Below are 26,757 nucleotides of genomic sequence, written 5' to 3'. Positions count from 1 at the left end.
TAACCTGGTTTTGCAAAGCTTCCCTTCCTAAATAATACCATGGCTAGGCCTGTTGCTGCTCTCAGTTTTGAAAGGTTGTTTCAAAACATCACCCATTAAGTGTGAGGGACACTAAGTTACTTATAAGACTGGTAACTAAGTTTGCATGATTTTGTTTCTTTGTTTGTTTTGTTTTAATTAGTGAGTTCTGGGAAATGCATCTGAGACTACTCCAAGGCAAATACCACTTCATTTCCATGAACTGTCTAAAATACGAAGAACCAAAGAAACAGAAAAATGTCAATGAAATTTGAGTAAACCGGTGAAATAAGAAATTGTGAAATTTGTTCAGTAATAAACTTTTCAGGAAGTAGAGAAGCTCAAGTCTAGTCAAGGTATTTTGAAAAGTGAAAGAAATATTAATAGTTCAAGAGAGTAAAATGGTGGAGTTTAATGTGAAATTCTGGTAAATAAAGCTAACAGCTTGCACTGAGGACCATTTTCTTCAGTCTGACTCTATGTTTTATTTAGCTGAACAGTGCAGCTAAAGATGACCTCAAGTAATGGCAGCTGGAACTCAATCCCTGTATTGAGCTCTCAGCTGACTTTGAGCCACTGTTTGATTCACACTTCTGTAACTTGGAGCTTTGTGCTTTACTTTTAAAGAGTAGGCACTGGCCTCTTTATTTGTGCATAATACAATAACTGTTTAAAGTATATTATCTGGATGCTGCATTTCCCAGCTGCTCCTGCTATTAGGTTTCTTTGAACATTCTGATTCATTTGTACTTAGGAAGTCCCCAAAGCCACCATACCGTGCAATTTGAGATCAGGCCCAAGTGTACCAAACATCGTACAAACAGAAAGCTCTCTTAATAAACACTACTTGCTCCACTGGAAGTGAGGCAAAGCTTCTGGTTACCTCTTCACAATCCTTCTGGTGCTGACTGAATTGCTGCCTAGGCAGTGAGGCAAGTAGCAAGAAATACATCATTGGGCACACATTTCAATATAACCTTGACATCATTGACAGTGATAGCTACAGCCCTCACTGAAACAGAAACCTGCAAGACGGCATTTGTTTCTTCTTGCTGCCTTTGCTATTCCTTTTGGGTGGATGATCATATGCCATGCTTGTATATTTGCAAACTCATGACATAATGGTAAGGGATTGTCATAAACAATACCATTTCTGGGAATGTACTGAGCAGAGTGAATAATGATTTCATTTTAACTGTCAACTGGACTAGTTTTGCTCCAAGGATTAAACGTGTTGTCTCTTATCCAGATTAGTAATGAGAATCCTCCCTCCCTCCTTCATCTTTCTGCCTGTCGTCCCCCCCACCCCCCAAGAGAATTTGGGCAGATGACCAAAGGAGAGAAAATGAGATGGTGTAGCCATATAGGACAGTGTAATTGATACAGGATATGAAGCTAGGAATGAGTGGGTTTGACAAAATGCATGCTAGTAGCTGAGTGTCTCATTTACCTGCTAGTAAGATGGATTTATGGCCTGTATGTCACTAATTAATAAGCCAGTTCTCCCTGCCCCTCCAAGTAGTCTCCCCTCTCCCAACATTGCTTAGTCTGAAAGGCAGGTCACAGGACAAAACATCAAATTACGCAGACATGCTTTGGATTAAACTCAGGAAAATGCAAAGAGCTCCTGGAAGCTCCCTCCAACCTCCCCATTCTCCCTCCAAGACAGGAAGGTTTTTTCATACTTCTCAGCACCATTTTTACTGCAATGCTCAATAACATTACAGTGGGTAATGGTCTATTCTGTTTTTCAAAGTGAGTCTTTTCTCTTCCTTGCTATCCCTGACCCACAGCAAGGAAGATGCTGAGAGTGGTCTGACTCTCCCAGAGACGTTCTTGGGATAATGCACACTTTACTGTTGCACAGGTCTGTGCCCAAGGTCAGCCAAATGTTATCCAAGCAGAAAACTGCAAATTATCAGGTTCTGCGTAGATCTATAGCTGTGTATGCTCTGTAACCAGATACAGCTTGGACTTGCAAATCTGCCTGAAATCTCATTCATAAACATATTCTCCGAAATTAGTTAATCCTAGATTATGCAGTTTTATAGGTCTGAGATACAGGAAAACTAGCTGCAGCTGAAACTCACAAACCAGCTTCAGTTCTCCTGAGGCAAACCTACCCCAATTTCAGTCACAATGAATTATAGCCTATCCAACCTCCACCACAAATAAATGTGAACAAATTTTATCCTAACTGACTTTGCAGCTTAAAATTACCAATTATTAGCCAAAATAGTACAACCTGGATCCACACACTCATTCTCCCACGAACATGCTCTCCAATATTGGACTATGGCAATCAGTAACCCAGTTTAGTAAAACCGTGTTAGGCCCTGAGGCTCTGCCTGCAGTAATCCAATCCAGGAATGGTGGTCACCTGGTGTTCTTCACGAGCTGCTCATCACAGCAAAAACACCAGTTTCAGCTTTTCCTCTAATCCTGATCTGAGCCTGGAACCTCAGTTCCCACTGTCACTTATGACTGAAAAAAAGGCAGTGTCCACATCAGCACATTTCACACATGATGCTGCTGCAAAAGCAGTAGGAGCTTTTGCTCTTTAATTTACATACAGAAGTTTTGAAAGCTGTCTCAGCAGGCCTCTGGACAGCTAATGTTGGTTTTCTTTGTCAGAACATGGCACTCAGTGCCAGAGGCCTAGAAAAACTGAGTGTTATTTCAGTGTTTTAATAGGATAGACACAAGTAATTAAATGTTCTGGTATCGGCTCTGACAGCATTAATGGAGTAGTCAGTGCAGTGACTCGTAGAATCACAAAAATGCAATTAATGACTATGGAAGATTGCTCAAAACAGGACTGCATATTTGAGCTCTCTCCCAACAAGATTTACTCCATCAAGGAAAATTATAATTGTGTTGATGTGACATCCTTTTTCTAAGGAACTTGCCTTGGCACCACAATTTTGTTTGAGAAATTTAAAACAGCCCATTCCTAAACCACTTAACAGTATGTATTTGTTCTAGTTGACAGTTAAAGCCATATGAATGTATTTTAGCACCAAGAACAGCTTCTGACTCCAGCACCCCACCCTCAGTTTCTGTATACTCTTTGTTTCCCTCCATTTGTCTCCAAGGACCTGGAACAACTCTTCCTAGAGGCTGGCAGCTGCTGGCATGGTTCAGGCATGCCTGTTCAGTATCTTCCTTGTACAGTTATCTCACTCTCTAGTTCTGCAGCTAGCGCATGCATCTTTATTACAGTACTGCATAATGTCCATAGAATGGATTAAAAAATACCTCTTATCAAGTATGTCCCAATCAAACAAAGAGGAAGCATATGGCCAGTTTTTCCCACCCTCTCACAGTCACAGAGAACAACAGAAGAAGAATCCACTCTTTTTTTTTTTTTCTTTATTTTTTTTCCTTTTTTTTTTTTTTTTTCCTCTCTCTCTCTCTCTCTCTCTCCCTAGAAAGTTGCTGACCTTTTAAAGAAAAGGAACTTCAGGTCTGGAGGTGCACAAGTTAAGCAGTGGGTATGCTTACCATAAGCACTGTCTATTGTACTACTTGCATTGTTACCACCTAACTGCTCCATAATAGTTGATACAGACATTTTTGTTTTTCATCTGTATTGGGCCACAATATCCTCTCTTAACTTTTATCATGACAGAAATTATTTTCTCCAGGCTGTAAACTACACTGGAGTGAAAAGACTTTTGATGTTACCAATGTACTAAAGCACTAGCTAAAGAAGCACTGGCAATTGAATTATCTCTCTGCACAGAAGGAAAACAAGGAAGAAAAAAAGGAGAGCATAAGAACAATGTTCACAAAGAAATAAAAGTTGGGTAGGATTTCAAAAAGCATACAGCCAGTCACAATTCAAGCAGGACAAAAAGAAAGGCAGAATAGAAACAGAGCAAGACAAGGCACAGACACACTATTGAGAGGTAGCAGCATCATTCCTCTCCTTGTTATATATGAGCCAAGTCACAAGCAGCACTAGTGAAAATCAGCATAACATTTTAGTTTTGACACATCAGCTACTAAGCACACAGTAGTATGTCCCAAGAAAAGGATAATCCACAGCTAGGCTATCCACTAGAAGTGTTGCACAAAACACATAACAGACTTCAAGTGCTGTACCCAAGCTCGCTATTGGGAAATTTGCTGTGTTGCCAGCATAGCAGATCAGTATTTCAGAGGTCATTATCTCACCCCTTCTTCAGCTGCTAGCTTTGGATTTCTGCCAGAGAAGGGCAACCACTAGCAAGATGATACACTAGCACATTAAGCATAGCTTTGGGGAATTTGAGCAAGCTTTTCTTTTCACTGAGATCAGTCTGCTTTGTGGTTCCAAATGAAGTAAGTTCTCCGTCAATACACAACTGGTCAAACATGTTCTTTAACCCTTCCACAACAGTATGTATAAGCTGTACCAAATAAATTGATTCTTCTGCATTTGTTAAAATTACCATTAAGAGAACTGTACCTTTATACACATGTATGTACTTCTCACATTATGGCAAGGAGGAGACAACAGTTAGCAGACTGAACCAGTGCACTCAAGAAGTGTAATTTCACCCACTGGAGGACTGACTGGAGACAGAGTTATACAATAACTAATAATCAGATGATACCATCACCCCTCTGCAAGAATATCCCATGAATTTTTACATGAATACACCATGATTAAAATTTTGCTTTAGCTGTGGGTTGGTAAAAGAACCCAAAACCTTCCAGGAAACTAGATCAATCGGTTTTAAAGTTAAAAAGAGCCTTGACTTTATGGAGTTTAACATCCTATAGCACATATTTTTTGCCATAAACTAGCATAACATTATATCGCTGTTCAACTTTTCTAATGATGATCTTGGTGATAATCAATGGCAGCACTCCCATGAACTCAAAGAGCAATATCCTACCTCATCTTCTGGAAGGACTTTTTAGATTTAATCTGACACTTGAAGAATTGTATCAGACACTAAAGAACAGTAACTAACAAAAACATACCTGAATGCACTAACTTTTTTCTTCTTTGACCTCACTAACGCCATATTTTCCCATTTAAAAAATAATTTAGAAAGATAATTGACTTCATAGACATTCATAAATGCAATCTCTACAACAGTGGTTCTGTCTAGAAGCTTCTCCTTAAGACCAGAAGCAAAAAAGCATATGCAGACCTGCCAAATTCCCAATATCATTATCCTGCTATTGGAAAAAATTTGGTTAAGGAAATATTTCAGTGCTTAACTTGCAAGCTAAGGATATTTCATTATTCAATGCTTGCTCCCAGGAAAACCATTCAGGAGATAGCTTAGAAGTATCTTTGTTCAACTTAATCATTTAACACACTTCTGCATGCTTTCACTAGTCTTAGGGTGCAAATTCTACGTACATTCCCCCAGATTCCCCCTCATTGTTTGGGAACAGAGAACTCATATTTGAATTTTTGTGTGGGTACTAATAGGTATTAGAAGCAAAGGAGAAACAGGGCCCCTTTTTCTAAAGACTTGGGTTGACACAGTCCATAATCTTATAATTTGTCATATGCATAGCTCTTATTAATGAAAAACTACTGCTTGAAGGCAAAGCTTGGGGATGGGAAAGAAAATATTAAGATGGAATTCCATTAGGTTGTTCTCATTGTGAGCCTGGGTTAAAAAAAAAAGAGTTGAGGTGAGCTTGTCACTGCATCTCCTCTACTGATCGAGTGTTTACAGAGTATCTCACACACGTTCCACCACCTCCCTGGGAAGGGTCAGAACACTGCTGCTGGAAGGGCTGGTGCTCTGGACTGAGGAGTACCAGTAAATGCTGCTTTGCATTAAGTTGTTTATGAGCTGAGATCGAAGATTTTGTCTTAACAAGATCAATGCTTACCAGCCTGAAGTCTGTCAGGTTGGGAAACGTACTTAAAAGATCTAGAGAGATCCCCCAAAATCCAAACCTATTATCAGGTAGGCCTAACTTACTGTAGAGATGTTTCTGTCTGTCTAAAAAATGAAATGCTTTCTAACTAAAAGTTACTTTTTTTTTTTTTTTTTTTGTCTAAAAGACTTCTGTGTGCATAAATGTCATACAGCAAAGCCCTAGGCCTACAATTTATGATAAAGCATACCTGAATTCATTCGTAACTTTATTTTTAATTCCTTAATTTCATACTGTTAGAAACACTAGCAATTACAGCAGTCTGTGCTTCTGCTTCCTGTTCATAATAAACCACTGCAAATCATTAATTCTACTTAAATAAATTTACTAGCCTCTGCTTTTGCTGTAGGGTTGTTAATAGAAGAGACAAAGTATTTTTTGTTTGTTTTTTCCCTGTTTTTTAAAGGCTGTACACAGGAAACACTGATCTTTGATCCCTGATCTTGAACTTCATGACTAACATCTAGCTAATCAATTAATGAGAAATGTAACTGCTGGAAAGTATGAGCTAATGCTCAATAAAATTAAACTAAGTATTGATTACATTAACTTAAATATCTCTAAGGCCAGCATAAATAAGAGAAACATGTTAGTTAGCTAAATTTATTATAGCAACTAGCCGATAAGCATTTAATTGTGGCAGTACTATGTTGCCCTTAGTTAAGATGCCAAAATTTTATTGGTACATGCAGAAAATCCTGCAACGTTGCAGGTAGGTAGAAACTACTTATAAAATAGAACACTTATTATGCAATTTCTGTATAATGGAAAGGCCTAAACTGATTTTTTTTTTCCCTAAACAAAAAATAGGTCACCACTTCAGTGGGAGAAAAATTTAAAGATCTCAAGTCCAGGCACATTTAAACAAAGCTACTCTGTTAGGTAATAGCGAGATTGAAGAGACTATACAATGTTAGGGTTGTTTGTAATCCCCAGATTAAGGTTAATCATTATTTTCATTAAAAACAACCTATTTAACAGTTTTTAAACACAGTTATGCATTACTGATGCTGGCAAGACATCTAAGGGCACTGATTACTACTGCAGCAAAAAATACTGCTTTGAAAGCTGGCTAGTTATCAGGTCTGAAAAAGTAACCTTAAATTGGAAATCATTGTTCAACAGGGGCAAAACAGTAGTCCAAGGACAAATCCCTATTAACCCCACTTTGCTACTGATGTTCAGTCATCAGTCTAAAAGAAACCACAAAGTCACTGCTGGTAAAGTTTGCAGCTGATGTAACTAAAGCAGTGAACAACAGTGATAAACGAGCAGCTGACCTACAGAAATCTCATTTGCCTGGTGAGCTCTGCTATTGTGGGCAACATATGTTTGTCTCATCATAATGAAACATGTTGAGCCATCAAAGGCTCAAGATCAACACTGTGAACTGTGGCTTCACTGAGGACTTACACACCTAAATAAGGCCCAATGACACTGGCTTCAAGCCTGAGAGCCACACAACAGTTCAGAAAAAGCTTCAGGAATTAGACAGGATATTCAATTGAAGACAGTCTTACAGAGTTGACCCTTTGATTAAAGAAACAACGCCATACGTATGAGCAAGGAACAAAAATTGTGGGGAAGTGTACTTCCACTGTATCCAATGGAAACATTTTCTGCTATTTGTTTGCTGCTGGTAAACTGGAAAAGGATCACTAAATAATTGTGAGAATAATAAGTTTTGGAAAGCTTTCTTTGAATTCAGAATATACTTGTGCCAATATACGTATGTTTTAGAGCTGCAAAAGTCGTACTTTTAATAGATAAAGGAATAGGCTAAATGGCTTATGCTCATGCTGACATCGCTTCTCATTCAGAGCAAATGCACAGCTGGGCTATGTCTCAAGCACACGACTTAGACACTTTTCCTACATAGAGGTTTGTGGTCCTAGCAGCAGACCAAAATAAGATTAGATATCATTCCAAGAAGTCACTGGTACAAACAACACTATGAAGTATTCCAATACATGTCTTAGTTGGGCAATTGGAGTACCAGGACTACTGAGCATCTATGAGTGCAACTGCCTTGCATTAAACTACAGTGACCTCATTATCAGGTTCAACATACATCAGCATTCTGATCTTCATATTATAGGGCTCAGATGCACAACCTAGATCATCAGCTGGTAAACTGAGCCCCAGTTGCTGTCTATGCATTCACTTGCAGCCCACAACAAATAACAGGTGCATCTAATTTAGCTTTTTATCTTCACCAGGGCTACATTTTGCAGCAGTAAGTTTCCTTGCTATCCTTTCTTACCACGTTGATTGGTATCATGGAAGAGCTTTGGGTTGTATAAACCGAACTGCTTTCAGATGAAATCAAAGGAGCACATCTAACACATGGTACTTGGCAAGGGGTCTTCAGGCCACATAATAGGGCTAGAGCTCATCTAAAGTAAAACCACTGTAGTGAACAGCATGAAGGCTGGGCACTCAGCATTGGCTTTTTCTACAAAACCTCTCTCGTGCCATGTACTAGTGTGAGAACAGCTACAGCATATTCCCCCAATTTATCCATCTTTTGCTGGTTAAGAATCTGACTTACTGCAAATTGCCACTTCCTGCAAGCACTCACAATTGCCCCAATACCAGCATCAGGCAGCAGCTACCACCAACCCACAGTAAGTTACTACACCACACTTCTCCCCCCACATACCTGTGCCTCTGGGATGTTACCTCTCATCAGTGCACCACTACACCCAGACCCACAGCCCCACCTCAGCAGTCCCCAGGCTCAGTTCCTTGCTTCTTCCTGGTTCTGCCAGGCCACTTACTTTTTCCTCCACAAGGGAAAGAAATAGAGAGAAACACATTCTCTGTTATCAGCCTTTCACACCAATAATCTCCCGTTAAATCAAACTGCTGATAACCAAGATCTGACCCTCCTGATGCCTTACTCAGTTTCTAGCCTTTAGAGACTCCTGAAAATCCTTTGGAGAGCCCTAGTCCCCTGTTGCAGCAGCTGCGTGTGATGAGGTACCAGGTGAAGGGAGGGAGGAGCCATCCACCCCCCTTCCCCCAGGGCCTTCTGCCCTGGTGAGGAGTGCTACTGCTTCTTCAGATGGCTCACAGTGCACAGTGGTGTTCTGGCCCCTCTGTGGTGCTCAGATAACAAGAATGTAGGCTAAGTTCTTCACAAAAGTTTTTCCTAAGATTAACTTCTCTGTGGATATGAAGAATTGTCCAGCACTAGACATTTTAAGGAGCTAGTAGAATTCCTGCTAGTGAGAAATTCTAGACGTGGGAGTTATTTGGGAATAAATATAAATGACGTACTTCAGGTAAACTGTCCAAGTAATCCAGCGCTGCTCTTCAAATCTTCTAGCAGCGCAGCAATCTAGAAACCTGAAATCAGAAAATATTATAACAATTGACTCAGAATAATCTCAAGGCTAATGACAAAGTTATTTTTGTTTGTTTGTTTGTTTGTTTTAAATATATTCAACCACTTTAAGACTTAAGAAATCAGAAATGTACAATTCCTTATGGGCAAAACATGTGCAGCATTGACCAAGAAAGATCAGTACTACTGCAAGGCACATACACCCTCTAAAATAATTTCCTCAAAAATTCTGGAATTGGGAGTAGATAGTTCCTTTGCCACTTCATTGGAAATTTTGTGATTAGAAGAAAAAACAGTCTAATAAAAGCATGATATGCAACTTGAGTAATAAATAATAATAATATCGATACAATATTAGTATATTGGTACAGGCTCAGCTTTGCTGTGTTATGCCTGTACTGCAAGTACTGAAAAACTATGATTTTTTTTTTACAAACATATTTTTCTAGTAGTGAGATCCCATTCATAAATTATGGGGAGAAAAACCACATCTGTCCTTCCCAAGGAAAATTCCATCCCAAAGCAGACAGGCAACAAGTAACTGGGGAAGCTTGTGCTGCAGTATAAGGCAACAGAAATCACTGCTTTTGGAAGAATCTCTTCTGCTTCATCATCATATGTGCCTTGCTTTAAGGTCCCAAGAACCAGGTAAAGGTGTCTTACTGTTCCCTTTGTGGCCAAACTGTATTTCTGGTAACAAAGGCAGCTTCCATTTCCCAGTGAGCTGGCCAAAGGCTTCCTGCCAAAACTTCCTTTGAGAGAAAACCATTCATTAAGTGACTCCTTTACCAGGAAGATCCTAGTTTCCACAAATCTTTTTTTTTTTTTTTTTTTTCAGAAATCTGAAAAAAAAAAGTTTACACAAATAAATTATTTTTGTCATTTTTGTGGGTTTCCAGTGAAGACAAATAAATAACATCCAAAATGATTACAGCTTGTCTGGTAAGACAGTCTACATGTTGCTGAGTAACCTGGTCATATCCTGAGACTAAAGCAGTACAAATGATGATGGTGTATTTCTACCCTAGCAGCAACCTGCTAAAACTTACTATTATAATATGCTATACAATCCCTTGCTTGTTTTTTGTGAGTGCTCTCTCCTCCCTTTTATTCCCCCAAAAGAAACACCAAAAACAGGGTAATACTGAGGTTACCTTACATTAACATTGTTCAAATTCAGGAGGCACAGGTGCCTTGGGGAGGGGCTGAGAAAAAGGCTGACACAGTCAGGAGAACCATCAATAGGTACAGCATGCACAGTGTGATTTTGTGATGGTAAAATCATGTTGAAGACTTGATTTATGTAGATAAACCTGGAAATATAATATGGATAGGAAATTTGCCCTAATGTGCATATGAACTGCAATGGAACCAGACAGTGATGTATAGTGACTTACATCAATTTCTTTCCTGCATGTCCAGTCAAAGAAGGGGTTGAATTTTCTTACAAAGGTCCAAGTATCTCAGAACTTGTGATCTTTCAGCAATTCATGAGGGAGAAAAAGGAAGGACTGAAGGGCCCTTTCAAGAACAGTAAAAAGAAGCTCAATGTCCTGGTCTATTTTCTTTGAATGCTACCAAGGAGTCTGTTAAAAAATAATAAAATTGTTTGAGCTGTGTATAATTGATATAGATGTACTAACATTGCACGTATGTACTTTTTGACATAAATCACTGAAGTTATGGAATGTGTAACAATTTCTCTCCTTAGACAGCTGTAATAATGATCTATGGCAGAACTGACCCCATATTCTCAGACACTTAATAAAGAATCAGAAACAAGCTTTCTTTTCACATCATAGGTATCATCTTACACTATTTCTGTATTCACGTGTTACTATAATTACTGTTCACATGTCTTTAGAAAAAGGGTCACTCTACATTCTTCCTAGCATCCACATTAAGTATTTATATTCAGGCTTGGGGTGCCCTGTAAAATTTTAACAGCATAGCTTCCAATTTCAAAAAACAATAACAAAAAATTAACCTAAATCCTAGTTCATATATGAAGCACAACAATAATGACTGTCTAAACTCATTTCTTCCCAAAGTACAAGGATGTTTATGTTCTTGCCTAAGGGAAGATAAACACAGCAGCATACCACTCCATATTTGTAAATGTTAACTCCCCTGCAAGGTAGTAACCAGCTTCTGTATGCACCAGCCATCTGTTTCTTCACTGCTCAAAAAGCCATAATATGACATACAGGTATGCATAAATCGAAACAACAAAGATCTATGGCCCCACCACAGAAAAATATGTTCAGTCTCACTCTTCATTCTACACTTTATTCTGACTTCAAGAAACTTCAAAATAGCCTCCAGAAATGACTCCTAGACCCTAGCCTATCAGGATATTGGGGATAATTCCATAGGTCTCTGGGACTACTAGATGCTCAGGACCAGTATATATCAGAAGTAACTCTCCTAGAGTCAGTGGGGACTGACTGCTGTTCTGAGTGTGATAGAGCTATGCTATTTCTATAAAATTTTCAAGAAAATACTCTGAAGATTTTATTAATCATTGTAACACATTGGATAATGTACTGACCTATCAATCGAGTATTGTCTAAGGCCAAAGTACTCACACAAACAGATAAAAGATACAGAGAAAAGAACCCAAGGACAACCCTTTTATGTGTATGTGTCATTCTAAAATATTCCTGCAAGTATCCTGGTTAATAATAATGTACTGTTTGCCAAATATGTATTTTAAAAATAGCAGTCAACTGTATGGCATACCTTGAGTGGTGTTAAGGCTGTCTAGGCTTTGTTATACACAAACTATGATAAGTTATAACATGCTGTCAATGGAAAAAGGAGTGAAACAGCAAAAACCAAGCTTCACAGATTATTGAATGAGTACTTAATGGGGAAGATTGAACCCTAACAGTCATGTCTTAATTTTTAATAAATCAAGGAACTTATTCAGATCGCTAAACATGGATTTAGGACTTCAGTGATTCAGAAGTTTATAATTTGGCAACTAAACCTATGGCTGGGCACCTAAGGAAAAGTATCCAGTATATCAGAAATCCGTACATGTACAGCCCTAATAGCATGCAGGTGTTGACATTCTGCCTAGAGTAGCACGACATTATACATTCTTCTTTTGAAATCTTGTCCTGGATTTCAGCTCTTGTAGTCTTCCATTTTGAAGTTACTAAGATTTTTTGCCTTTCTGCTAGACTCTGATTGATTGGTGTCCCAAACTTCCATGTCTGCCTTTTCTCAAAAAAAAAAAAAAAAAGTCCATCCTTCTTGACATCTAGCTCACAAGCTCAATAAAGCAGAAGTTTTTGTATTTGTTATTACTGGCCAGAGCAGTATTAACTTCAAATGGGACAAGTTATTGTTTTGTGTTACCAGAAATTTGTATTTGATCTGTAACACTGATCTTTTCATTTCGTACAGATAAAATTAAGTTGGGGACATAATTGCTGCTGTTTTCAAATAAACACTAATTGTGCAATTTGGAATTTTGTTTTTGACTTGTTGTAGGTCCGCAGCAAAAGCAAAGCAGCTAAAGCTGGCCTTTGTGAGGGGGATGAGGTGGTGTCTATCAATGGCAAACCCTGTGGAGACTTAACCTATGCTGAAGTTATCGTTCTGATGGAAAGCTTGACTGACGTCCTGCAGATGCTTATCAAGAGGTACAGGAATGCTCAGAATGCTTTGGTGCGATTCTGTTTGGTGAACCATGTGGAAAATGCTGGTGCTGAATGCACTCATTTTGCAGACTTCTACTGTGAGCTTCTGATAGCTCTCTTATTTGTGTCTGTAAATCTGTTGGTATGGAAAAGCGAGGGAAGACAGAGTATTTTATCTGAAGGAATTAAGTATATAATTCAAACAGCATAGTTCAGGCACAGAATTAAGAATCCAGTCTCCAAATATAACAATTTTATTTCTTATTAACCGTCCTTGCTTCTTACAAGGTGTCCACTACTGTATCTGCATACTGCAGAGTCTTGAGTTCAATATTCTCTCCACCCCTTTGAAGTAGTGAAGTGCTGTTATTCCCCATAGATAGGGAAGTGAGGCTTACAAAAAGCAAAGGCTGTACAGATGGAGAAAGTGTGTTACATAGATATGCCTTGATGATGACATGGCAAATGGTCGTCTTGGGTGGCAAAATGTGTGAGTAGTCAGGAGGGTGAGAGGGTCTGGAAATCATGAATTCTATTTTTGTAACCGTTATCGCTTCACTAGATGAGGTGGGGCAAGACACTTACAGCTCTCTGGATCTCAGCTTCTCCATTTATAAATTGGTGATAGGGAATTTTACTTTTTTTTTGAAAATGCTTTGAGCTTCTTAGAGTAGAGAACCTTCATGTGAATTTATGAGCAAGCAAGCATTACTGCTCACTGAATATTGGTCTACTCCTAGGGGGTTCTGTAATGGTCATCAGTTTAACATATGCTGTCCTGAGTTGGGAACCACCAACAGTGAGCACATTCTTCCAAAACTTTGTGCATTCATATAATATGAAGTCTGAACTGCCTTCAGCGTGGGTTAAAAGAGGAAGAAAAGACCTTAGACTTTCCCATTCCTTGTAAGGAATTATGGCTCCCTGCTGAGCTGCTGCAGTTCCCTGTATCTGTTCTCACACATGTAGAAGTAGGAGGACAGACAGGGCCAGGATTCATCACAACAGCTAACATAGCAGTGTCACTGGAAAGGCTGAAAGGACTCTGCTGAAAAAAGGCGCTTGCCTGTCATTGCCAGGAATGTTGAAAAAAGCAGGTGACATTCCTCTGCGTTTTCTGCAACCTGTGTAAGGGGAACTTTTCCTAGTGTCTCAGAGTTTGAAGTCACAATCTGCCTTCAAAACAAAATACTCTGAAAGAATACTCTTTTTTTTTATAACAGACATTTTGCATGGCCTGTGTGCATCTTGTTTTCGGCTAAGCAGTGGATCAATGTGATGAGATCAGGGGAACAGTGATAGCTGAACATTACAGCTTACCTTCTACATAGTGCATACCTCTTGTTTCTGGTTCAGCAGTGTATCATCTGAATGCTTCTCATGTGATATCTACATTCCAATGTTTTTAATTCATAGCATGACAACTGGAAATGCACTTGTGAAAATTATATTTGTGGCTGACTGGCTGCCTGCTTTGCAGCCATACAAATAATTCCATATGCTTTGACTCCTAGTTTGCTGCTGCTCTTTAACTGACATTTCAGTTGGTATGAACCACATTATGCTCTAGCTGAAAGTGCCTGCACAACTTCTATTTACTCCACTGCTTCTGCTTGAATGTATGGTGAACAGTGATATGTGTTCTGAAAATCAGACTCAAATCAGAGTGTTTATAACCTGTAATTCAGCATTTCATGGAATGAAACTGTGTTTCTGATAAATTTTAAGAAAATTGCAGTTGCTCAACTGTTGACTTGCCCTGAAAGTGACTAAAATGTTCTAAAGGTATTAACTACAAGAATCTGTGAATTTCTTCTCATCAGCTCATCACCCCCAACTCCCAGTACCTCCTGTAAGTATCTTCCCTGGCAGGGAGAATGAACGGAAATGCTTCTGCTCCCTTGTCACACTCTTTATGGGTAATAGCCCATCAACACCACCACCAGAAGGATTTTTCAGGAAATGTCTTATCACACTCTTAGAGAACAATGAGAAGCAAGTCATTCCTTTCCTGAGTAGCCATCTCATGAAAAGGCTAGAAATCATAAGGAAGGAAGAATGCCTGATTAAAGTGGTATTCCAATGGTAATCTTTGCATCCAAACTTATTTTGCCAGTATGGAAGAGTATTTCTTCTTGGAAGACTTTTGACTGTTCCTGAAATATTTACACAAAGGATAAGACTTTCAAAAGCATTTATTGTTGACCTAATTTGCCTCTTACTGAACTCACTGGTAGAAAAATTAGATTTTAAAGTAGTTTTTGAAATGCTACTGGGGCTTTGATGTCTAGAAATGTTTTCCTGATCTCCTGTAAACCACAGTCAGTTTCTGACCAGCAATGCCCACAAAATCTTTGGTTTTCAGGATCAGAGGAAAGAGACATCCTGCAGGGCAAGCACCCTCCAGATGCCATGTGGGGAAGCATATTACTGACCTTTCCAACAAATCATGAACAGATGTATCCAGGAAACATTGAGAGTGGGGACAGAAAAGCTGGCCTGCCTTTTTCACATCAGTGTTAGCAACTCCTGGGCTACTGCTGAGTCTAGAAACAAAATTTCTAGGGGTAGGCAGGGAGTGTGCTCAATGCATACCAAAATGAAATGCACCATGTAGGGAGTAAAACATGACTCTGAGACAAACCCTGCTGTGCTGACTCCATGAGTTCTGCTTCCTTCCTGGAATTATACCAGGGATGTTGTTCCTGCAGTGAGCTGGAAAGACCTGAAACAAAAATAATTTGACAAAACAGAATCATAAATAACAAAAAAGAGATCAGACCAAGTATTCTGCTTCTTGACACATGGATACACATTTATGTCTATATAGAGTAGAAGTATATCCATAAGTAGCAAAGGCCTTTTAAGGTGGAAATCTTTCTCTCTCATACATACACACAATCACTCAGCTACCAATAAAGGCTAACATTTAGCTGACCCACCCCCAGTCTCATATCCAACATGGAAATGTTTATGGATTTCTATAATTTATCTGTACTTAAGAGCAGTGCAACTGATCACCCAAATAGCATAATGTGATGGAATCCAGCAGCCCCCACAAGGAGCTCCCTAAATCAAAATCTGTCTGACCTTTATGTAGCTCCATATGTGGTTTAATGGATGTTATACATTTTATGCTATTTGAGGCAGACACACACTACTACAAACAGTATGCCACATGGCTAGAAATGCAAGTGTTATTGAAGCTTCTTCAGTATACTGACAGATTTATTTCTTCTGTCGCTTCTTCCAGCCTTTCTTTGTAGGGGGTTCCAAAGTTTCAGAATAGTTGGGACCTGCTTTTGATTTCAGAAAACACCATAGTATTTAATGTGAATACTTTACTGAGGGTACCTACCTCTCCCCTCGTTTGAAAAAGTGCTTTGTTACCTTCTAGTCTACAGAAAGCCTTAATAGCATGTTGCAGTCTTGCGCAGAAAAAAGGTTTCTTCTTAAATTACTAAATAGTCAGTATGGTCACTACTTTTCAGAGTGCTGAAAGAGGAAGCTACACAGAGTCATAAAACCAATGACACAGCCCAACTGGACCAGGGGAATGAATATTTCAAAAAAGGGAGTTAGTGAGGTACGCAGTAGGCTTCAGGAAGTCAGTCATATTTGCCAGTCAGAAATATGTTTCTTTTTCATAACTAGGCAATGCAGTCTGGCTTCAGTAACCTGCCTCATTGGATCACCAGAACAGGCCCAGAACGTTTAAATTATTCCGTGATGTATATATGGATGATGATTCTCACAGGAATTCTTTGAATGTGTATTTTAAGTATTCAATCCCCTTCCTCTCCTTTCCTCCCTCCCTCTTATCCTCATCCAGTTCTTATCTGTTCCTTAGAGAGTAGACTACTTGAGACAGCAACTGTGTGTGAGGAAGGTGCCTAAAGCAGTTGTGGTAGTAGCCACAGAACCAAAAAAATAAATAAAAAAAGCACAGTTTGGTGTCATGCAAATTTTCTCATGCACATATGAAATATGAAGAAGTATTGTCCTAGAAGTCTCAGTAGCATCACTATAACAAAAATGCATCTGTGAAAGCAAACTGATGTTAGAAATGATATGATTCAATACTGCAGAAGGATGGTAGTAGGATCATAGTTATTATCCTACAGCAATAATGTAATTTCCCTCTTACCGAACTGTTAACTCGAAGAATTTTGGAATATACAAAGATGTTTTAATTTAAGACCTCTACATACTGGGAAAATTCTTCTACTTAAATAGACCTGCTTCCAGGTACCACAATTAAGTTAGGGGAAAAATAGTATACAAAAGTTGCTTTCGTAACTGTACTTACAATTACTGTACTTACAGCAGCTTAATTTCTTGAATTACTTGTTTATGTATGTGCAGATCCTCCAGTGGAATAAATGAAGCTTTGAGTGCTGAAAGAGAAAATGGAAAGCATGATAACATAAAAAATGAGGACTATAAGGAGAGCGCTACACTGCAGATTAATACAGCCAAAGAAATACCCCATGGAGACTTATGCATCACAGAGATATACAGTGAGACTCACCAGGCAGCAGGAGAAAGCAACATACACTTTTCTGAAATGAAACAACAGACCACACAAAGCCACAGAATTGCTCCTAAAGTGATAGGCACCTCCAAAGTGCTTGTGACAGATGAGTCTGCTCTCAGAGAGAAGAGAGAAGAAAGAAGGCCAGGCACTATGGTTGAGTTGCAGTTGTCCCTCTCAAATGACGGTCACAAGAGCACCAATGCTCCTGCTGTGACTGTCCTAGGGGCAGAAAAACGTGCCCCTTCAGGGAAAGGACCCACTGTACAAGAAGATGGAACTAACCCCGTAATCGCAATTCCCCTGGGTGTGAAAGAGGGCAACATCCAGTGGTCAAGCAAAGTAGTCCAATTTTCTAGTGGCAAAGAGGTCAAGAGGATCCAAGGTGCAGCTCCATCTATCCCCAGGGTGGAGGTGATCCTAGACTGTTCAGACAGGGAGAAGGAAGCACCCAGGTCTCTAGCTGAAAGGGGGTGTGTTGATTCTCAAGTGGAAGGAGGGCAGTCAGAAGCACCTCCTTCCCTCCTCTCCTTTGCAATCTCACCAGAAGGCACAGAGCAGGGAGAAGACAACCAGCACTCGGAAAGGGATCACAGACCTCTCAAGCACAGGGCGAGGCACGCAAGTAAGTATATCCCATCTAATCATTCACACTGCCTAAGGGTATCTTTTGTAACTTGAAACATCTTTTCAGAATTCAGATCGCATTAGGAAAAAAAATGTTTAGATTTTTTTCTGCAGTTTTCTAACTTCCCTCTCTCTTTGTCTTCTAAACGGTGTTTGTATTCTTGCTTTATGTATTTTTTTCCAAGGTAATGCAAGGCTCCTGTTGATGAGCTAAGTGTATACCCATGCCTTAACTGTGCTGAATAATTTTGCTTGGTAGACTTCCACTTTGAAATTATCTCATGACTTTGTCCAACTAAATAGACTTATATCTCCAAAAAAGGACGAATTCTGCTGGGCTTCTCATGTACATTAAAAGGAAATCTGTAGAATATTAAAAAAAAAAAAAAGAAAAAAGTTGCTGACACACATCTAAATGAATCCTGTGGATTTCTCCTTTTACAGCAAAAACTTTATGTCGTCATTTCCATCATCTAAAATCAAAGCCATGCTTCTGCTCTTGATAATAAAAAGTTGATAATAAAAAAGGCTATTAGAAAAGCTTGATGTTGTCTGCAGAAGAGATTTTGACAGACACTAGCATATGTATAACTGTTACATGATCCTTTCAGTTTTGTCAGTCTTCTCTAGACTGTAAAGTGAACTATTTCTTCTGACTCCATACCCAGAGGTCAACTCCAAAATCTGTCCAAGAAATTTACATGAAAGTACACTTGAAACTGAATCCAGTATCAGTTGAGTGTAGATATGTAAAAATCATTTATTATTTTATTAATCTGGGACCTTTCTATTGTTTTTGTTGTTTGTTTGTGTTTCCCAACAATGTTAAGAATCCTGTCCAGGGATTTAGTAACAGTATGGCAAAGCTGCTTGAATGCATGCAATGATATACTGTAGCAACAAGCTATTTTATATGCAGCGTTGGAATTAGCCTGCTAACCCGTTGCTAATTCCTCTGTAAGCATATTTTTAGCATGATAACCATTTGTATCTTATTGGCAAGTGGATTAAGCAGTTACTTATGCCTAAGTGTCTGTATCGAATCCACATATTTTTGGCATATTAAATGGACCATATAAAAAGAGTGCACATACTCTACATTTTGGCTGTGTAGCTAGAACCAGCTGTGGGACTGTGCCTGTCTTTCTCAGTGAATTACTTGCACTGCTTTTCCAATGAGGCAAAAATATACAGAACAAACTACATATTACATGATATATTCTTCTTTCAAATAGGACATATTCTGCATTTTTCCCATCTCAACTATGTCATTCTCAACTATTGCTAAGCTAGTGGCAGACATTATGATTAGGAACCATCAACTTTACTTATAAAAATATTTGCTTTTATAATTATTTGTAAAATACAATCTACACATTAAAGCCATCACGAGGTAATAGTCTGCATGCAGCAAATATCACACATACAAGACATGTTTCTGTAAAATTAAAAGCTATAACACAACATCTAAGTTTAAACTACAGAAGAATATTTATTATAGGTGTTTTATCTCAGCAGAAATTTTATCTGTAAATAGTTATCAGATTATATTTATCCGATTAATATTTCTTCTGCCAATCTATTGATTAAATAATTACAGGGATGAGTTAGGAAAAGATGCACTATTAATTAAAATGAAGAGTCTCAGTTTTTGCTTTCCACAAAACTGCAAGTATCTCCTGAATCCCCCTCCTAGCAAAACAGTCACTGCTGATGCAAGTAGCTTATTTGAAAGCATGGAACTTGCATGCTGAAGGGTGACCGTTTCTGTTTGCAGAGTCACTCTAATGCTACAGGCCATACTTTTGGCAAATGTCTCCAGCAACTATTGTAAGCATTTGGCTTGTCAAAGCAGTGAGCCAAGGATTTCGTGATTTGGCCCTCTTGAAATAAAATACTACAAATTGCTGGTACAGACACCGCGCTCTTTTCTCTTTTATAGGTTCTTGTGAGAACCATTGGTCTAGTCATGCTGTCATCTGGCATGATGGCAAAACTCCAAGTTTCTTTAATAGGAGAAGTATCAGGCTCCATCCTCTGACATAGCTAAAAGGATCATTAATAGAAAATACAGCACAGGACTTTCTTTAACCAGTTTGCTTTATTTATGAGAGCAGAAGATATTAAATCATGTGCTGTTCTGTTTTCATATATCAGTGGCACACTTTTTCCTTTTGAATTTAACTGGAAGGGGACCATTGATTTAGGCAGGAACAACTTTAAATTATTTCTTTTTAAAAGGGAGAGTCATGCTGACATACAATGCACCTATCAGCTTTACAACTGTGTATATTCTTGCTCCACATGACTTGATGAAAACCAATGGTTTATGCTTTAAGAAATACACATTACTGATGCATGGTAGTGAATACTCTTGACAAGTTAGATGAGCCTCCTCCAATAAGTTTTTAAATGTGTATTCATTCTTGCCACATTTTAAAATAAATATTCTGGAGATGTTATATCCAACACAATTTTGGATTATGTTTCAGAGAAGTTAAGTTTGTTAAAGGACTGAAATCCGCTTTACATTTTTACAACTGTGTACTGTGGGGCCAAACTCCCACTGTCTTCCAGGGGGCTGAAAGTTAATGCTAATGGTTTCTTTGCATGACTCTGTGGATATATACTTGCTTTTAAATAGCTAATGCATATAAAGGTACCTACTTTTATCAATTATAGACATTCTGAAATGCATATGAGTAAAATAAACTCATAAATGGCAGAAGCTGCTACCGCCGTCAGACACAACACACAATTTCATTTTTTCTCAGATGTTAAGCAGACATGGGCCTGGCTGGCTGTGGATCTCTTTTGTAAGCCTAGAACTGTGGTAAAACACTTGAATTGAAGAAATAAGAAAATACTGTCCAGCTGTTCCTGCTGAGATGACTTACAGGAATAAAAATAGAAGAAATTAGAAATGGACACACGTGATGTTCCTGTTGAAGCAAAGAAAGAGATGTAGCCTTTGAATTTGTATGGGTGTGCCTCTAACTAAGGAATGCTGGGTGGGGAATTTATACCACAGTTGCTTCTGTGGGCAAAGCTTCAGCATAACAACCTCTCCATGCACAAGAAAATAAATGTTTTAATACGGAGAAGAGGGACAGTAGGTAAATTTCACTATAGACAGACGTGTAACTATTTGATAATATAATCCTTGCATTTTTGTGGGCTGCATGCAATTAAATGTGCACTTCAATTCTTTCCACAGGACTCCGGCGAAGTGAGAGCCTGTCAGAGAAGCAGGTCAAAGAAGCCAAATCTAAATGTAAAAGTATTGCATTGCTGCTGACAGCAGCTCCCAATCCCAATTCCAAGGGGGTGTTGATGTTCAAGAAGCGTCGCCAAAGGGCAAGGAAATATACTTTAGTGAGCTACGGTACTGGGGAGCTAGAACGTGACGAAGACGAGGGTGAAGAAGGTGAAGGTGAAGAGGGGGACAAAGAAAACACTTTTGAAGTGAGTTTGCTTGCAACAAGTGAGTCAGAAATAGATGAAGATTTCTTCTCTGACATTGACAACGACGGCAAGATTGTGACATTTGACTGGGACAGCAGTCTACCTGAGGTGGAAAAGAAGACAAAAAGTGGAGACGAGATGCAGACGCTTCCAGAGAGCACAGGTAAAGGGGCCCTCATGTTTGCCAAGAGACGGCAGAGAATGGATCAGATCACAGCTGAGCAAGAGGAGATGAAGGCACGCACAGTGCATGCAGAGGAGCAAAGGGAAGTCACCATGTCAGAGAACTTCCAGAAAGTAAGCTCTTCAGCCTACCAAACAAAAGAGGAAGACATGTCAAGACAGCAGACCTGCATAAGCAAAAGTTACACAGACGTGAGCCAGAATCATGGTAAAATTGTACAACAAAATGGGTTTGGCTTAGCACCAGACACAAACCTCTCTTTTCAATCCTCTGATGCTCAAAAAGCAGCATCTTTGAATAGAACAGCAAAACCCTTCCCTTCTGGGGTTCAAAACCGAGCAGCAGCACCATTTTCACCCACAAGAAATGTCATTAGTCCTCTTTCAGATATACCAGCACCCCCACCCTACTGCTCTGTTAGCCCACCGCCTGAGAATTTTTACAGACCTGTATCAGCTCCTGCAACAAGCAAAGCTGCGCCAACCGTGTGGTCACTCACAGAGCCAACTGAACGCATTGCATCCAGAGATGAAAGGATTGCTGTGCCAGCCAAAAGAACTGGGATATTGCAAGAGGCAAAGAGAAGAAGCACATCAAAACCTATGTTCTCTTTCAAAGAAGCACCCAAAGTAAATCCTAATCCTGCCCTGTTGTCCCTTGTACACAACACAGAAGGCAAAAAGGGTACTGGAGCTGGTTTTGAGTCAGGACCTGAAGAAGACTACCTCAGTTTGGGAGCAGAAGCTTGCAATTTCATGCAGAGTCAAGCATCTAAACAAAAGACCCCTCCTCCTATTGCTCCAAAGCCTTCAGTCAAGGTTTCTCCTTCTGCTGGTACCCCAGTTTCACCCGTTTGGTCACCTGCAGCTGCGGCTGCTAACAAGGCTCCTTCTTTCCCAGCTCCAGCATCACCTCAGGCAGCGTACCCTGCACCACTCAAATCCCCACAGTATCCTCATTCTCCTTCTGCCAATCCCCCAAATACTCTCAACTTAGCTGGTCCTTTCAAAGGGCCTCAGGCAACGCTAGCGAGTCCAAACCACACACCCAAGACACCAGTCACACCAAGTGCTGGAGAAACAAAGACACCCTTTGAGATGCCACCAGCTATGAGTGGAAAAGGAGCACAATTATTTGCCAGAAGGCACTCTCGAATGGAGAAATATGTGGTCGATTCAGAGACTGTGCAAGCAAACATGGCACGAGCCTCATCTCCAACTCCATCTTTACCAGCTTCTTGGAAATATTCATCTAATGTCCGAGCACCTCCACCTGTAGCTTACAATCCCATCCACAGCCCATCTTATCCTCTTGCTGCTACCAAACCTTCCTCTAAGTCTGCTGCTGCTACCAAAAATACCAAAAGAAAACCCAAGAAAGGTCTCAATGCTTTGGATATTATGAAACATCAGCCTTATCAACTTGATGCGTCTTTATTTACTTTTCAACCTCCAAGTACTAAGGAAAGCCTAGCTATTAAGCAGACGTCAAAGCTGCCTACTTCAAAGCAAGCTCTGTCTTTACGACCACCTGGTGCTGGCTCTCCTACTAATGCTCGGGCATCTTCAGTGTACTCCGTGCCAGCCTACAGCACGCAGCCTTCATACCAGTCAAACGCCTCTACCCCAGTAAATGAGTCCTATTCATCTACAGGCTACTCTGCATTTTCTAAGCCGGAAACAACCACTTCCTCTTTGTTTACTGCTCCGAGGCCAAAATTTTCAGCAAAGAAAGTTGGCGTCACTGCACAGGTGTGGAAGCCATCAATTATTGAAGAGTAAACCTTACAGCTGAAACTTAGTGTCCACTTTGCTTGCCATGCATTAATTGTTTGCAGTGGTAACTGGGCACACAAAGAGTGCCAGTAGTATTCCTTAGCTTACTTAATAACTTCAGATATATCACCTCAAATCTGGGTCCAAAATACTTGAACTTTTTTAAGGAATCAAAATAGATAAACAATTTTAGGATATTTAAGCATAATATCAGATGCTTTATACACATAACATCCTGCAATAAATTCACACCATTGTGTTAAGTAAGCAGGACACTAGGTTTTTGCTTTAAGATGACTACAACACAAACAACAGTAAGCAGTATTCCTGGCATGTCAAACTAATAGAAAAGAGCTTTCTTTCTGCACCAATTGGAGCAGACTCCTTCACCAATTATGTCCTAATGACCTAGGGATTTGAGGACTTTTTTTTTTTTTTTTCTAAAGTGCCTTATTAAATGATACTAATAGTAACATGTATTACTAACATACATAGTATAAAATAGGTAAAGTATTAGACTCTGACTGATCACTTGCAGAATAGAGCTGGATAGACCTTTGGGTATGTACAGAACCCCACTGAATTCAGTCAGAATCTGTCCTGGCTCAAAGGTCCTTCCACAAGAATCTGATTGATCAGTCAGGGGCTTAGTTTGTAAGTTATGTGGATCAGCTGTGATCCAAAATCATGAATTGCCTCTGTGATTTCACAGAGAATGTGCTATAAGAGATGCTAGAGTGTTCTGCAGAAGAATAATTTAAAGGAGGTGGAAAGACAGCTGGAAAAATCGCTAAGATTTCCCATTTTGGGGAAATCTGACATCCCAAGCGCAGACATATTTTGAGCTGAAGTTTGTGTTGAATCCAGCGTTTAACATAGAAACTACTAAATTAAAAATATAGGTCAGAGAGGTGAGATGGGTTTTGCAGCTGCAATGTAATGCAATAGTTTCTTGTGAAAGCACAGTGATGGAGAACTGAAGGGATACATATATTCAAGATTCTTACAACCAGAGTAGTGTATGCCACAAAAATTAGCACTTAACAGTAAATCATAAATAGTGCCATGTCTTCCTATTGGTCTGTCATACACATTTTTTTAATTTCACTTTGGGATTTACAGTTCTTCTTCCCACTTTAAATCTTTTTACTCTGGTCTTATTATACTTTCCCCTTTTACTTCTTGTATTCAGTACAAAGGATTGAAATACTGCTACTGCAGAAAATTCTTAAGAGTCTGTAGTCTTGAAACCTACTGTATAATACTGCAATGAATACATCTTGCTGAAATCAAGGGCCTATATTTGAACAGTTTATCATGTTATTCTGTAAAGAGCCTCGTTTACATCAGTAGTGCTGGGTCTGAAACAAAACATTGTTTGACACAAGTAAGGGTATCAAAATCCATCCCATGTGCAACATGATTAGAGATGTGCAATAAGATTAGAACATCACTCTGTGAGTAAAGGCAGCAGAATCTGTTGGCATATTTGTTTAAGTTATGATCCAGCAAGCTACAGACACAAATATGGATCTTTTATATCATAGTGGTGCACAAAGATTTTGTAGAACTATCTGTCTCAATGAAGAAAGCATTCCCCAGTATGAAAAAAAATCTTAGTTTGGTCCCATGAAGGTAACTCAAACAGCAGTTAAGTTTGAAAAAATAGTAATTTGGTTGGACATATAAAATGCAGATTGGAAGCAAGTCAACAAAAATCACTTTGAATTTTGGACCTCCAAAATCTCATTCTCTCTGTTAATATTTGGACTGGGATACTGACTGCATTAGAAGAAAATGACCATGTGATCCACCTCTCTCTTAAAATTCAGGACACGGATGGGAAATTTTGAAGAAAATAGTTTGGAAAACTCAACAAAGAATTACACTACATTTGCCTGGAAACAGAGTAGCAATATTTTAATCCTCTGGAGATCTCCCTTCAATCTGTTTTTCACTGTCAGTATCTATATTTTTCTTCTACCATTAAATTTGTCCCTTTCTTCTCTGCCTGTTTGTGTTTCTTTTCTTTGGTTTGGTTGTTGTTTTTTCCTGTTATGTTTTGCTTTGTTTCACTTATATATATAGACTGACAGTATCTTTTTAGGGAAATCTGTTTTCTATGTAATTCTGTTAATATGAAATCTCCTTTCTCCTTCCATTTTCCCCCCTTCTCTTTCCCTTTTCCCCTCTTTCCTTTCCCTTTTCCCCTCTTTCCTTTCCCTTTTCACCCTTTCTCCTTCTCCTTCTCCTTCTCCTTCTCCTCCTTCTCCTTCTCCTTCTCCTTCTCCTTCTCCTTCTCCTTCTCCTTCTCCTTCTCCTTCTCCCTTCCCTTCCCTTCCCTTCCCTTCCCTTCCCTTCCCTTCCCTTCCCTTCCCTTCCCTTCCCTTCCCTTCCCTTCCCTTCCCTTCCCTTCCCTTCCCTTCCCTTCCCTTCCCTTCCCTTCCCTTCCCTTCCCTTCCCTTCCCTTCCCTTCCTTTCTTGGAATAAAGATACCCTGCCAAAGATAAGGGTTGTGCTACTAGAGATATACATAGAAATGTAATCCCTTTCAGACAGCCTCATGTTGCCTTACATGTGTTTGCCTAGAGTCTCCTCTTGTAAAATACACCTGCAAATTATAATCACACTTCTGTACTTGTTCACCTTACCACCTCAAGAATATTTCCCTAATGTGGAATTTTTTAGCAGTTTTGTACTTTCACACAAGTGTTGAGGTTGATGCACATGGCTACTAACAAGATACATCTTGTTAACACAAAGATAAAATGTATGCCTTACCTGGCGTGGTGACCAGGTTCTATCACACTCAGGTCAGTAACTTTTGGAGGTTGTCACCATCTCCTGAATATCCTGTATGAAATGTGTGGATTACTGAAATCTAATGTATATGTGCCTACATGCCACTTTCCATGTAAGAAATAATACGCATTATTATCCTAATTATCAACTTGAAAATCATTTAGCTATTTCTTTCATTAACAGCACAAACCACAATTTTACTTAGAATGTTGTCTAAACAATATATATGCTGACAACTATAAACATAAAGCCAGCTTCTGTAATCGCAGTACAGAACGAAGCGATTAGCTATTATCTTCTCTTTACCTTGTCCAGAAGAAAAGGAAATTATGTTAAAAATTTGGATCTTGATCAGATTTGGATTTTTTGCTGTTACTCAAATACAGGTGTTTGTATGGCCTATAGCAATGACAGAAGGGCTTTTTAAGGCATGAATATGAGTTAAAAGCAAAAGCCCT

General features: G+C 39.2%; 2 protein-coding genes across 3 annotated transcripts in view; one reads left to right on the top strand and one right to left on the bottom strand.

Annotated features, from left to right (window-relative positions):
• The window catches only part of LOC101792755 (protein transport protein Sec24D), a 124,940-nt gene extending 107,070 nt beyond the window's left edge, over nt 1–17,870 (bottom strand). Inside the window, 5 exon segments of the mRNA XM_072037507.1 lie at nt 9,196–9,264; nt 10,660–10,848; nt 15,508–15,637; nt 17,237–17,309; nt 17,732–17,870. The gene's annotated coding sequence lies outside the window, so the exon portion shown is untranslated.
• Nucleotides 1–26,757, top strand: part of SYNPO2 (synaptopodin 2) — a 91,719-nt gene that overhangs the window by 46,969 nt on the left and 17,993 nt on the right. For both annotated transcript variants that reach the window (XM_005013494.6, XM_005013496.6), the window contains exons 2-4: nt 12,764–12,915; nt 17,278–18,071; nt 21,291–23,473. In XM_005013494.6, coding sequence (XP_005013551.1) covers nt 12,764–12,915; nt 17,278–18,071; nt 21,291–23,473 — 3,129 coding nt within the window. The remainder of the gene's footprint in view (nt 1–12,763; nt 12,916–17,277; nt 18,072–21,290; nt 23,474–26,757) is intronic.

Source organism: Anas platyrhynchos, chromosome 4 (genome assembly GCF_047663525.1).
Source record: "Anas platyrhynchos isolate ZD024472 breed Pekin duck chromosome 4, IASCAAS_PekinDuck_T2T, whole genome shotgun sequence".
In the NCBI taxonomy this organism is placed as follows: Eukaryota; Metazoa; Chordata; class Aves; order Anseriformes; family Anatidae; genus Anas; species Anas platyrhynchos.
Note: the sequence above shows the minus strand (reverse complement) of the source record. Positions and strands in the feature narration are given on the sequence as shown.